General features: G+C 41.0%; 1 protein-coding gene across 11 annotated transcripts in view; it reads right to left on the bottom strand.

The window, feature by feature from the left end:
• Positions 1 to 4,232: 4,232 nt before the first annotated feature.
• NHSL1 (NHS like 1) overlaps positions 4,233 to 14,292 on the bottom strand; it is a 111,088-nt gene continuing 101,028 nt past the window's right edge. For 10 of the 11 annotated variants that reach the window (XM_026845376.1, XM_026845374.1, XM_026845383.1 and 7 more), the window contains 2 exons: positions 13,876 to 14,005; positions 4,233 to 10,392 (listed from right to left, as the gene is read on the bottom strand). In XM_026845376.1, coding sequence (XP_026701177.1) covers positions 9,669 to 10,392; positions 13,876 to 14,005 — 854 coding nt within the window. In that variant the 3' untranslated portion in view covers positions 4,233 to 9,668. Of the gene's footprint in view, positions 10,393 to 13,422; positions 13,475 to 13,875; positions 14,006 to 14,292 lie in introns of all 11 variants that reach the window. The other variant, XM_026845385.1, reaches the window with a different exon arrangement.

Raw genomic sequence — 14,292 nt, forward strand, 5'->3', positions numbered from 1 at the left:
CATTTCTGACTGCCGGTATAATCAAAACGTTTAGTGAGGCAGGTGCTTCTCTCAGAAACTGAATTTTGATACTTCTTCTTACTGCTACCCTGTCCAGATTGGATCCCATAATCAATGCATGAGCCATTCCCACCTGCCACACTAAATTAATACCCTCCTCATTGTACACCAATTTCTGAGGGACAACACTAACTCAGCAGGTCCAGCACGCGCTCTTAAGACTGCTGCACACAACCATTGATACAGTGTAGGTGCAATAATACAACTGAGTGTATCTTTGTATCTGATCATCACTGGCTATAGGACTCAATGAATCTTTTTCACCCATCAATAAACAAATAGATGCAGCTCCACTATCCCAAGCTCACAAAATCCATGCCAGTATGCCTTCCTCACTCTTCTGCTGGTAATTCCCTTAACAAGTACGCGTGACCTGCACACTTCAACCACTTGTTCCTGCTGCCCCTTCATTTGTATGGGGGATTGTGCTTCTACCATCTCTGCGTCTTCTAAATCCAACTCAAACTCAACCTTGGAGTCCAAAGGTTCACTCCAGATATTGCTACCACACTCCTCAGAATCCCGTGAAGGTTTTGTCGTGTAAGCATGAACTTCAAAAAATTGAAACCTTACTTTTTCCATATATGTCCCTTGGTTTATTAGCAATATGAGCTACCAACTGCTCTACAGTACCTTGTAGTACCTGCAGTACCCCTGGCACTGCTCTGCTTGAGCAGTAATCACTTCTTGTGCAATCGCCTTTGCATCCTGTGAAGTGCTTTCAATTCTCTCATTTTACTCCATAATGCTACAACTTCACAAACAAGAGCTCTAAGACTGGTAACTAATACCCCAATCTCCCCGCTAACTTGTGAGAAGACTCTGATGTCACTTTCCATGGCAACCTCCACACAGCCGTTTCAATTGTCTGGGGGGTAACCACTGCCCTGGCATCTATTTCAGGCCATGCTTCTGGCGGAGCCCATGTAGCCAGGAAAGGCCACAGGGCTCCAGAGCCCAGTAATGGGCCACCCTGGAATACAGGGAGTCGCCGTTGTGGCCTCCCCAGTCCCCAACATTTTTGGCTGTTCCTGGATCCTGCCAACTGCACCAAAATGTGTGAACAAACACAGGTAGGACATAGGAACAATCACAAAACCATGGATAAAACGCAAAGAGTACATTCATTTTTGTTACCTCACCAACCAGAGGATCCTTGAAGCAGCACCCGGGCAGAGGTACACAGGTGGAGATGCAGGCACTGCTGAGCTTGCTCCATGCTAGAGGATCTCCAAACCTGCTGTCTGCGTCTGGTTACCAGGATTCGCGCAGGCATAGTTTACCACTGCGCTTTGACCTTTCCTGCAGCAGGACAGGAATCTCAAGCATGTGTGATAGGGTGCCTCTAAGTCTATCACAGGCCTGTGCTATCTAAACACAGATGTTCTACTTGTCAAACACACAAGGCTAAACAACAATTAGTATGATGTATGTGTTTTTCTACACCCCAGCTGCAAGTCACTTGAGCATGTTTATAATCCTCACGGACAATCTTCTGTTATTATCCCACATTGGTTGTTCATATTTCACAGTAAAAACATTGTGCCAACAGGAGCTAGGGAGGGGAAAAAAAAACCTAACTTGAGTACTTTGCAAACAAGAAGGAAGCAAACTGAATTCCAGATTCCAGTATCTTCTCAGAGTTACAGACTGCTGAAAAGTGCTACTGAAGTCTACCAGGAAAACCACAGATCTTTTCTGTTGTTTTCAGTGTTCCCAATTAGGCATTATTTGATGGAATTCTACTTTTTCAGGTAGCATCTCTCAGGACATCAAGTTCTTGAGAAATGCCAACCAAGGTATGAAGCCATTTATCTTAGCAGCTTGTCCTTGAAAAGATGCTTAATACACACTGCCTTTTGACCCAGGGCCGCCTCTCTTCACAGATATTTGGGAAACCAAATATTTGCAGGTGGAGAGAGCACCGTAAAATAGACTGTTATGCAACAGACTCACAAGGTGTAGGCTAACAGGCTATGGGAGAGGCTCCCACACTGTGGGCACAAACCACTTGATGTTGGGCACTGACAGCAGAGACATCTCCCACCATGCACTTAAGTGCACACTGTGAGCACCTGCCCATACCGTTACTGCTGAAGTGGTGTCACCGCTATCTGTAGCTGCCTGCAGTTCTTCCATGGGTGCGAGGACAAGGTGGGGTGGCTAAGGACGCAGAGCTGAGCTTCCAGTCTGTGAGAGCTGGGTGTGAAACGGGATGGTGAGCGAGAGCTTGCATGTCAGGGTCAGCCTCTGGAGTTCTGGAGGAGAATGAAGAGAAGGCATCTGGGATTGGGGTTAAGGAAAGCACACATGCTAAGAGAGGGGAAAGGTAGTGGAGTCAAAGGGCTGGCAGACTGTGTTAGAAGTGAGAGAAATGTAGCTACAGGAAAATCCTTCTCTGAATCCAGTCTAACCAACTAAAAGGTTTCAGCTGTCTATAATAACTGAACACCCACCAAGGCTGGAGGCCCCTACACTGTCATGTATGCATGTCGACTGGCACAGAAGCAGGAGTTGCTTCTGCTTGATGCCATTTTCCCAGACAGGTGAACTCTGGCAGCCTTTCAGAAGACACACCAATATCACAAAGAAGTCTCGATGCTAGCAAGATGTTTGAAGCAGGATGAGGAAATACCCATTGAAAGGATACTGCTAAGGCAGTCTACATAAATTAACAGGTGACACGAGGTGTGGCTTAGCCAAAGAAGGAAAAATCCAACAAACAAGAGTAACCACCAGAATGACTTTTGAGAATGACAATTTTAGTTTATTGTCAAGATACTTTCTTCCCTCTTTTCTCAGCAAGTATTTTAGATGACTGCTAACAGTTTGTCTTCTAAGAGGTCTCCACAATTTCACAGACACTGGTGATCATTTGAGACAGAGCATGTTTGTGGTACAGAAAGAAATTTTTGAGATTCGTTGTTCCCCAAATCCAACCTGGGTCTACAGTGGTTGTCACATCATTCAAGAAGCTCATTCCGTGAATAAGATGACCAATTTGTTCCATAGCCAGTCCTGGGCTTCAGAGCTGCACTTCAGAAAAAAGCTTTTGTTTTATATAAGTTCGCTTGCCTAGGGTTATGCTTAACAGTCCAGAAACAAAGTAGTCCTGGTGATTTTTTAAACTCAGAGAAATAACCTGTAGCAACTGCTTTTCACGTCCCCACATGACACAACCTTAACTTGTGACAAATTTTGCAAAAAGCTGCATCAGTAAATGAAGAATAACAGTTTTATGAACATTCCATGCTGGAATAAAGGGCTACCCTCTTGAATATTACATGGAGGTAGACATTTTTTCCTGTATATCACATCACAGAAAATTGTCTGTAGAATTTAAGTTTTGGTTGATCCTGATAACAGATTAAAAAAAAAAAATCAAGTGTGCTGTACTGGGGAATATGCCAGTCTCATCTGGGATCACCTGTAGTTTGGTACTGCATGTCATGCCCACGGCTTGCAGGTGGATAAAAGCTACCCCAGAGCCACACTTCGTGACCTCTGCTCCCAGCCACATGCTCCTTGGTGCACACATTTTTATTGTCTTAAGATCTCCTTTCCAAAATGTACTTCTCCTTTGCATTAGGACTCTATTAAAAGGTAAATATATTTAAATTATTATCACTCCCTAGCTTGTGACTGCTGTACTGACTACATAAATCCGAGCTTTTTTAAAACCTTTTGACTACACTGCATCTGCCAGTTGGCAGAGTGGTTCACAACAATCACCATTTTTCAGGCAGTGCATTACAACATCCCAATGAAGGAGAGAAGGATGGGACCATCCTTCAGACTACACTAGGGCAGCTTCTCAACTGGTGATGCTGCACTGGGCACTGAACGCTCTTGTCACTTAATGCTCTTTCACCCATTTTAAACTGGCCTAGAAATCAGTTTGCTTTTTCCAAATGAAATTACTCGCTATGTTTCTAACACTGTTTTCACACTGGGTTACAGTAAAATGGATACAGAAATTCCTGCCTTCAGGAGCCTACAATGTATATTTGACTGACTTTTAAAGAAGACATTCATTTACTACCGAGATGTACAAGAACCACATGGGAGTTAAGCAGTTCTTAAATACTGCCACTGTGGAAGCATTCTGCTTCAGAAGGCACACAGGACATTTTGTTTCCTGTACTTCTTGTTTGTTGTCAGATTTTATTTTATTGTAATTTTTTTCCCCAAAAATTAGTTTTTACCATCTAAACACAGAACTGATGTTTTCACTTTTTTTTTTCAAGAGGTAGTGAATATGCAGGAATTTCTGCCACCTATGTGTCCTAACAGATTTTTACTTTTTTTGTTCCTTCAGTAGCTAAAATTTCTATTTTATACTGAAGGCTGGTGCACAAATAGAGACAGAAGCAACTACAGACAGAAGCAACTCAAATGTACATTGGGACTGGCCTTTCTCTCTTCTGTATATACCCCCACACATGCATATACAGACGCATGTGGATTCACTATTAACAGACAATTTCCTACTAAAAATCGATGACATTCTGCATTAGCATTGTTGGGAGAAGAATTGATTGGCCCTTAAAAGGTTGGTTGCGCATGATGTGTAAGAACCTAACGTCAAAGAGCTAAATTTGCAACATAAAATGCACTCATTCTGTTAGGGAAGCACTAGTGAGGCTTTTACCATCTTTCAGAACAAGAGATGACATAGCACTTCTTTATCAAACATCTCTATATTTTACTCTGTGGAGTGTTTATTAATTCACACTGGTATAGCCACAGTCATGATCCTGCACTGAATACCTGCAAGATTTTAATGCCGCACTCTGATTTAAAGTTGGTTGTTAACACCTCTTTAGAACCAAGAAAATTATCAATTTTATGTCAGACAACTTTTCTAGTCTCAAATATGAAAGAAATACTTCTGGAAGTTATTCAGAAAATGAAGGGGGGGAAAAATCTAATACAATGTACTCCGTACGCTATATAATTAATGTAATTTCTAGCTTTGTGGGTTTTGCGAGTATTGAAGTTACTGTCAATAAAACGATTCCTCATTGCCACTGTAAATTTTTTCACGCTTTATTGTTGAAGTCCATCCTTTTAATCTTCTCTTATAGAAGCAAACAGTGCATCATTTTGAATCACTTAAATGTACTATAACAACAGCTTTGTTGGAGCAGTGACCACTGCTATACATGGCTTTTCCAGAACTTTCTGGGATCCAAACAATACCTGACAAGATGTATTTCCTTGCAGTGTTACGCAGACACTTATGCCTGTGCTGCATGCACAAGTGGCCTCTCTTCGCTCCAGGAAAACACTGCAAGTTTAGCAAGTTGCCAGAACACAGGTGTCTGGAGAACAGTAGTTGGTCCACAGTAATCACTGGATGCAGGGTTGTTGATAGAAAGTAGGCAGGATGAATCTCACCTTTAATCTTCCTGACCCCATATTCTTTCAAGATTTCGGGCACGGCTTCTCTGCACAGAATCCTTCCAAGAGTTGTGCTCAAGCCTGTAGCTGCCTGCCTGCTGTTGCCTGAGGTCTCCTGGATTGTTCCTCACTTCAGCCTATTACTGCTTCTCTAAGCTCACACAATTTTGCTCTTCTTCCTCTTCTAAAATGTTTTTTTTTCCGTGTTTGACTGACTTTGGCCTTCTATATCCTTTGAATTGTGAAGAAGCACAGAAGTTGAAATTTTTCTTTCCCCCTGCTGTCTATCCAATTGTTCCTTTGCTTTTTTCTCTTTTCTCTCTCTCTTATACTTGCTGAAACTTCTTTGTTTTCAAAAATCTGCATTAGCCTGCCAGCCCCATACCTTACTGTCCTTCTGTGCATCCATTGTACTTCTCAGTAATCTCCCTGATTCACCTTTTCTGTCATTATTCTGTGCCTTCTTTCAGGCCAAGCCTTATGCATGAACCAGTGTTCAGTCCTGGTTCCTCAAAACCTTGCCTACATCAAATCCACTTCTTTCACAATTCTTTTAACTTATTTCCAGTAACCTTCCAAACCTCCTCTCACCAAGCTATTGCTCTTTGCATAACCATCCTTCATTTAAAGTAAGATAATAAAGTCTCCCCCCTCCAGTATATAAACAGTGAAGGCTTGTAAATGCCACAGAACCTTATGAATGTATTAATGTAGTAAGTGAAGGGCTCTAGTTTAAGGGGGACTGGGGCTGCCTACATATGACAGCAGTACGGATGAACTTTGAACATAAGAGGAAGCATAGAATGAGTTAATACAGAGCAAAATTTAAGATTGAAGTTGAAAATCATTCCCAATAAAAGTAAACCAATAAATTAACTTCACAGTTAGCTTCTTTCTTGATTTTTTTAGAGGCAAACTGTAAACCAGCTGTAAACTCCAAACAAGCCCTGTAACATTATGATCCATTAAACATCAGGATGACAAGCCTCCTTTTTCTTTTTAGCAGTGCCAAAGTTTGCATATTCTTCCTCCTCTCCTACTGCTCTGGATGTCTTTAGCAGGGGTTTGCTAAACTTAATCTATACTTGTTGACCAATAAAGCCACAACTGCAAAACCTCCCTATGGACGAGGCTTAGAATGGAAGAAAGTAACTTTGAAGTTGGATGCATGACAGAAAATTAAGCATGTTTTCCTTAGCATGATTACATATACACCAAAGTCCTTGCCAGTACAGAAAACATAGCCTAAAGCTGTCATGCTCTTAGGCTTTTGTAGTGGAAACTTGGGTCAAGGGCTATATTGCTGAGGAAACCAAGCTACTAACCAATTCTGTGTGCTGCTACAGAGGATGATAGCAGCAGAGAGATGATGTGGTGGTATCTCTGTAAGAAAGTTATATCAGCTGCCTAAATAAATTATCATCATAAGCACTATTAAACATATTTCAGCACATTTAATGTATTTCACTGCATCTTATATACTGTGTAAAACATAGTCATGTAGCAACATCAGTAGGGCTACATAAATACTGCCTTCTGCACACTAGCCAAAACCTGCGCCCCAACCCAAGTTCACCTTACACCCGATGTGGGTTTTAGATGAGCATCAAGGCTACCTGTGGTCAGAGAAGAAATTCAGCCCAAGCAACCTTTAAGTTTAACTTCGCCTACCTGCACTGACCATATGGTGTGCATATAAGCCAAGACTTTCCCAAGAGTTTCCCATATAGCCTTTAAAAATGACTGGCAGCATCAGCAGGCCAGCATCAGGGAAACAAGCCGACTGGGCTGCCTCCTACAGGCACTTTATGCAAAATGCTTCTAAGTACTACAGAAGTTGCAGACACCAGAAATATTAATTCTCTCCAATGCTGCAATTTTTCACTTAGATGATTTCCCCTTTCATAAATAATAAAACAAAGCCTGAGTATTCCCCTGTCAGGATGGTGGCATGAGGACTAGTTAGCATTTGCAAACAGCTTTAAAAGGGACAGCACTTGCTGTGAAAGGGACACAGCGTTCTATGTTTCGTGTGATCAGCTCTGGGAGAAACACCAGAGCAACACTCACAAGACATTCAGCAGCTGCAGAATGTTTTGCACTATTTCTACAGTATGTAGTTCAGATCAATATTCATAATATCTGAAACGATCTGCTTTATCCAATTAGGTTTTCATTTAATTAAAAAAATCCCAATGGTTCTTTAAATATATTTAGCACACAAAAACGGTAGGAAGTTTGCTGTGCACCAGTTAATCCCCCCTTTGTTCTAGTGAGTGCAGCTGGATTCACTTTCTCCACTTCATATCACTTTTCGCTCACTCTGCTTATAATCTGGTTCTCCAAGAATTTTAGTTTTCTGGGACAGGTTGCAAGTAAAAGGAGAAGTAGTAGAAACACTCACAAATGATACTGGAAAAATTTTAGGATTATTTCAGTTTTTTTAGTCTCAGCATTGAGATGCCAAAATGGGATGGATATGCAAGTACGCTTTAGTTGTCTCTGAAGTGAATTAGTAAATCTTGCAATGAAAACTGGAGATTAGTAGCTAGATGCGTGGTTTATGGCATTCAGTGGGTTGCCATATGCTGTGGGACACATCTTTTGAAGGAGATTTTAATCAACTCAAAAGACAATATGGCAACTGGCAGCCTTTTTCTTTATTGAAGCAAAGTCACAGCATTTTCATCACTATTCCCCTCTTGTGAAGGGAAGAGTTAAACGAAGGCCCCTGAAATTTACATTACTAACAAGTAAAGGATTGAAGAAAGAGATTACAAGCATATTTCTCTAAAATAAATAATCTACAAGGAGTGCTTTTTCTTCTTAAAAGCAATCTAAAAATGTATAAATTCTACCGTAGGGAGACCAAAAGATATTTTTAACAACTTTCAATATTTACAAACAATACAAAAACTGCGCACACCATCAAGTGATGCAAAAATTCTTAAAAATTAAAATTTCATTCCTACCAAGAACCAAAAACTCCAGCCAATATTTCAGTTTTAATTAATGGTCTTCTTTACAATTGGAAAACCGTTAAAATGTTTTTATTATCTGTAAAATATACAATGAAAACGAACCTCACTAAATTATTAAGGTTAAAAAAGAAGGGAAATACTGCAGGCAAATCAAAAAGGAAAGTAACTGTAACTTATTCTTTGGTAACCAAAAGTTAGCAAGTATCTGTATTTCAAGTGATGGAAAGTAATAATCTTCCCATTTTGACAAATGGAAGAAAGATTTCTGGCAAAACACAACTCCCAAGTTTCAATTTTGAAAGACAGGCTCCACCTACAGCCCTGTAGTGCAAGTTCTCAAAGTTAAATTTTGCTTTCTAATTCAGAAACGTAACCCTTCCAAACTCTGGCAGTACACTGCTTAATTCCTCTCCCATTTTCCTGCTGACCGTTCGCATCCTCCACACACCCCCAGTTGCTCCAGTTCTCTAAGGGAATACTCTAGTCAAGGAAGCACTTCACTTGGAAATGAGTGTTTCATCAAGCGTACGTGTGTGGCTGCATAGCAGCTAGTAGTGTGTTATAAAACTCAGCTCCCTTTTCCACATTAACTATGTTATTTCATTTTCCCTCAGGAAAAAACAAAAAAAAAGTACCCTGGACCAATCCATAACCCGGTGACCTAATTGCTCTAGCAGGACGCGTTTCATCGAACACTGGGGCATATCCCAGGAATAAGCCATGTAACCCTAGCACCACCCCTACGACCTTCTCACAGGTGAATGTGCCTCATCGTGCCTCTCCCTGCTTCACGAATGCACTACGCTGCACCACTATAAAGCTTCTGAAGCAAATGTCCAGCTTGTACCACAGGAGCATTCTCATTCCTTTTTCAGGCTTATTCCTAAATTTTGCTTGCACAATTGCAGTCTCAAGAAAAAGAAAAACTTCACACCCCTACAGGCTCTGAGAAAACTCCCCCCCACCCCCCAAGAGGACTTCTAAGGCTTTACAATAAATTCAACTGTTAACTTTCTTTAAGCCACAGACCACCCATTCAAAGCAAGTCCTCCTCACCCCAACCCAACCATGCAGAACGATCATTGCTTTAGCATTTAAACACACACATGCAGTTCATGGAATAAATGCTCAGCAAAGTAAACTTGTCCTGGTCTGGGCTTTCTTCTGGAATCTAGTCCTCTGTCATTTTCTAGACTAACATCCAATGCCTTTTGTCACTGCCTTTTAACTTTCTTCAGCCGAAGGGCTTAGATACTTCCTTGAAGTACCTGGTTGAGTCATTAAGTCTAGATGGGTTGGATCCAAGGTCTCCTTGCATCCTGCCTCCTCAGCATATGGAAAGTCATTCATGTCCAGTTCATCACTGTTAAACATATCAAGCTGCCTCTCTTGCTGCTCTTCCAAAGTCCTTCGGACCCTGCCCTCTGACTGTTCCACCACCTCCCCATCTCCCTCACTAATGACGGTCATGGGGCTGCTCTGGATGCGGTTGCGGACATTGTACTTGCTGCTGGCAGCAGAGGGGGGTGTTCGTGACCGCCCGTACCTAGTGCCAGAGAAGGACATGCTCCTTGGCATCAGGCCCTCGCTCTTGGCCCACTCTTCCTGGGCCCGTTTGCTCTTGCTGGGTGAGCAGCTGGTAGGGCTGTCGGAAAGGTCAGGGGAGGCATCTGTCTTTGTCCGGTGGAACCGTGGGTCCGTGTTCTTCAACATCTCTGCTGCAGACATGCGGGAACTGGTGTCACAGCGGCTGCCTTTCTTCAGCAGCAGAGCTTTGAAGTTGTCATTGCTGGTACTGCTCTTGCGAACACTTCTCTGAATAGATCCAGCTTGTTTGAGGGTAGCTAAGGTTGGGGAAGCACCAGTGGGAGTTACGGGGGGTGATGGAGAATGGTTGCGGGCACGGTCGTCTTCAGAATCTTTACGGCCAAGGACTTTCCTTTTGGATCTGAGTTTGAAAAACAACAACAAAAAGAGGACCAAATGAAAATTGAAACTTTTTACCTCCCCCAATTAAATTCCGCTTAGAAGGATGACAATGAATTAAGCTACAGCAGAGAGAGGGCTAAGGGAGAAGTAATCTAAATCTAAAGCATGAGTAAAAACACCACCAAAACTGTACAAGCATTAATGCAGGTATTGGAGGTATAAGCTAAGTTTATTGTTGTTCTTCTGCAAATCTAGAACAATGAAACTACTAAAACTGGCAATACTGGTGTCCAAAATGCATTAGCTACTTTAGTGAATCAGGTTTTCTGGAGTCAGTATTCAACTGCTCAGACTAACACATTATAAAGACTATACTCAATGCCATTTATCTGTTACTCTGGGGACTTGATTAAAAATATGTCATCCAGAGTATGTTGGGTTGTTCTGTTTTGGTTTGGTTTATTATTTCATTTGATGCTCTCTAGAGAATTAGAAGTATGGTTTAGTGCACTTGCCTTTAGAAAAGGACACTGCAATGCACTGCTGCTGAAGTTAAGATGGGGTGAACGGAGCCACAAACCATTTTTTAAAAAAATCCCCTCCCCAACCTAAATATTACATGAGTAGGAAACTGAGTTTTTCAGCTTCTGTTAAGCTGCACAGACAAAATCCACAGTTATGCTGGTGCTCTGTCATTGCAACTCTTCAACTAAATGAAGGAGAGACCAACCTCATGACTCAAAAGTTATCTTTCCAAATGAAAAGTCAGAGTGGGTTTCAATTTTTTAACTGAAATGTGAAGTGCGGGGATAACAAAAACAAAACTAAGAAACAATCATGGAACTAAGAATAAGTGGAAATTGGACTTCTATTGCTCCATTTTCACATTATTAGAAAACTTAAAGAAATAAATGTGTTACATGCCTGGCATCTGTAGCAAAGCTGCTTTACTTCTTTGCAGGCCAAGCAAGAATTAATTCAAAGAGATTGTATAAAGGTAATTTTACATACGCTATTTTGGCAAAAGTTCAAAACAAGTCAGTAGACTTGTCACAAATACAAGATTATCATGCTATAATTCCATACCAATTTTTATCAAGCATGTGTTCAATACAGACTGTTCCCCTTGTAAAAAAAGATTTCTACTTAACATGATATTCAGCTGTACTTTCTTAAAGGCCTTGAGATTTTGCCAAGGCAAGATCAAATGTCTTTATGCATTGCAGCCTATTGATCATTAAAAAAACAGAAAACAGAGTAGCAGGATCCATCAGCCGAGTAGGTGGCAGCAACAGTCATTGCCATAAAATCTGCCAAGACTTTGGAGTGATCCTGTTTCTCTTAAGCAGTGAAGTTTAGGCATAGATCACTGCTCTTTTCAGCTGCTGCTGCCTCTACCTGCCTTCCTGGAAGAAGAATGTAATATCGACATCCATTCAGCCTGAGGATGAATGGACACCAGAAGATAGCACAGGGATAAAATGATGACTTCAGTAGTGGCAAACAGGAACCTTGTCTAGATTTAACTGTGTGTCAGTACCGCAAGCAGCAAGTGAATTTGGTGCTTGGATGCTCTGCGAGTCTGTATGCAAACATGTGTGTTCATTACTCGTAGAGAAAATTGTTCCTTCCATTAGGGTTTTGGCTGCCTACATGTACCTTTAAGCACTGCAATGCTGGGCTTCTACTGCTGTCAAAACCCAAATTAACTTTCAAATAAACAGAAAGCGAAATTCAATTGCAAAGACCTGCAGGGAAAGACTTAGTTATCCTGGCTTTCAGTAAATCAGTAAGACTGTGAATGCAGTGCAGAGCAGTTTGCTGTTCTCATCTAACCAGCTTTTCTCAGCATGTATGAATTATGGCAGAAACTTAAGAATCAAATTTGGTTTTGGTGGCTTTTCAGACAGAGATAGGGTATATATTCAAACCTGTGACTTCAACTTAGATTGTTCTTCCTGCCAATAACGTGCATACTGCTAAATTTCTTGTCTTACTCCAAAGCACATATTCAAGAGTGCCAATCACTGAAATCACACCTTTTAGAAATAGTGTGGGGAAAACCAAAACTTTTTTTATTAATTAACAACCAAGGAAGGTAGTGGTTCAAGTCTAAAGCCAGCAAAAGCAAGGTCTATTAATAACAAGTATGTCAAGATCAATATATGTCACATCCAGTTCCATTGTCCATTTCCCCATAAACTCATGAATTACATGTATGTACATACACACAGAGATCCACTCTCTATCTGCATACATAATGGAGAAACGCTACTGGCCAGGACATTTCATTCTAAAAACAGATTTGTCGCAGTCCTAGCGAGTGCCACTCAATGTGAATGCAACAGACCGGTTTTAGAACAGCTCGTACAGACGAAGTCCTAAGGGGTAACCAACCATAAATTATAAAAAGTCAGTATCATATATATATAATTTTTGTAACATCTGAAACGGAATTGTTTCAAAAATGAAAAAATAGCATTTGCATCCCACATGCTGCAGTATTCCAGCTCCCAGCCACGTTCTCAGAACAGGATTTTCCATCCCTCAGTACTCCTGATGCAGAACTCAGGCACAGATGCACAAACTGACTGAACACCTAGATAAACCTATATGGATGCTGCCAGGCACTTTCCGTGACCAGTTAGAAGAGACGGTCCCTCTACATTTTGAAGTAAGAGACAAAGCCACAAGATGGCACTACCACTACATCAATTCTAGCCTAAAAGCAAGCTCAGTAGTTCAGAGAGTGGTAATAGTCTTCTGTGTGTACTGTTTAAATGGTGCACACGTTTCGTTTTGTGGGTTTTTTTCTTCTTTTCTTTTTTTGACAACCCAACGTGAACAGCACAAAAATCTGGTTGCCTATTCAGGATGATTTTGTTTTTAAGGGAAATGAATAATGTCATTAGTAATAGAGCCAGTACTGCACATTGCATTCATGAACCAGTTTGACACAAAACACCCGACCTCAGGCTGGATTATGGCAAACAATAATCCAGCGTTTGCCATATGTTTTGCCATATGACTGACATGTTGTGTTACTTGCCAGTTTCAGCCACGCTTGCCATGAAGCATTAGCGTTGAGCCTCTGTCCCAAACTGCACCATATAAGCAGCGAAGAGGAGTAAAAAGAGATGGAGAAGGAGAATGAAAACAGAAAGATACACAGAAAAAGCAACAGCAGAGTTAATATGGTAGATTGAGAACAGTACAATAAATACTAGACGTGTTTTAAGGGGCAGGATATTTAGAATATAATCTACATTGATTTAATCTGGTAGTTTTTAGTTCAGAATGGATTAAATATATTTGTAAAACAATAAAACACAAGTTATTTTCCTTATCTTTTTCATACATAGCCTTAGTAGAAAGTTGATAAATGGGTGCTTTCTGTTAAAGCAATGACTGTTGTAATTGGATGTTTTAGTAAAACACTGTTAATTAATTTTTGAGAGAACTACTGGACCTGACAGTATGGGAAGGGCAATTTCTGCAGTACCTGTGAATGGCTGCAAAAAGATCCTCAGTAGTCCTTGGTCTCGCTGGTGTTGCCACTCCGTCCGTCTCTTCCCCATAACTATTGCTCGGCAGGAATGAACTGCTCACTGTATCCGATTCAAATACCTCCACTATACAGAGAGAATGAACAATACTGTCAGTCCATCATGGGAACCCAACAGGAATATAATCCTGAAACCAGCCCTCGTTGCCTCTAAGGCAAAGCATCCAAGACATGTGTGAGTGCATCGTTGTCATTATATGATTTTAGAACAACACCTGCTTAGGAAACTGCTGTGCATGAAATGCCTATGCTTGCTCACACACACAGGCGGAGAACAACACTCAAAGAAAATTTGTATAGTTTCCACTAAAATACAAAATCAAAATTAACATATCTAACCATGTTTTCACAGCA

The sequence above is a fragment of the Athene cunicularia genome (assembly GCF_003259725.1).
Source record: "Athene cunicularia isolate RWA chromosome 3 unlocalized genomic scaffold, athCun1 chr3_part1, whole genome shotgun sequence".
Lineage (NCBI taxonomy): Eukaryota > Metazoa > Chordata > Aves > Strigiformes > Strigidae > Athene > Athene cunicularia.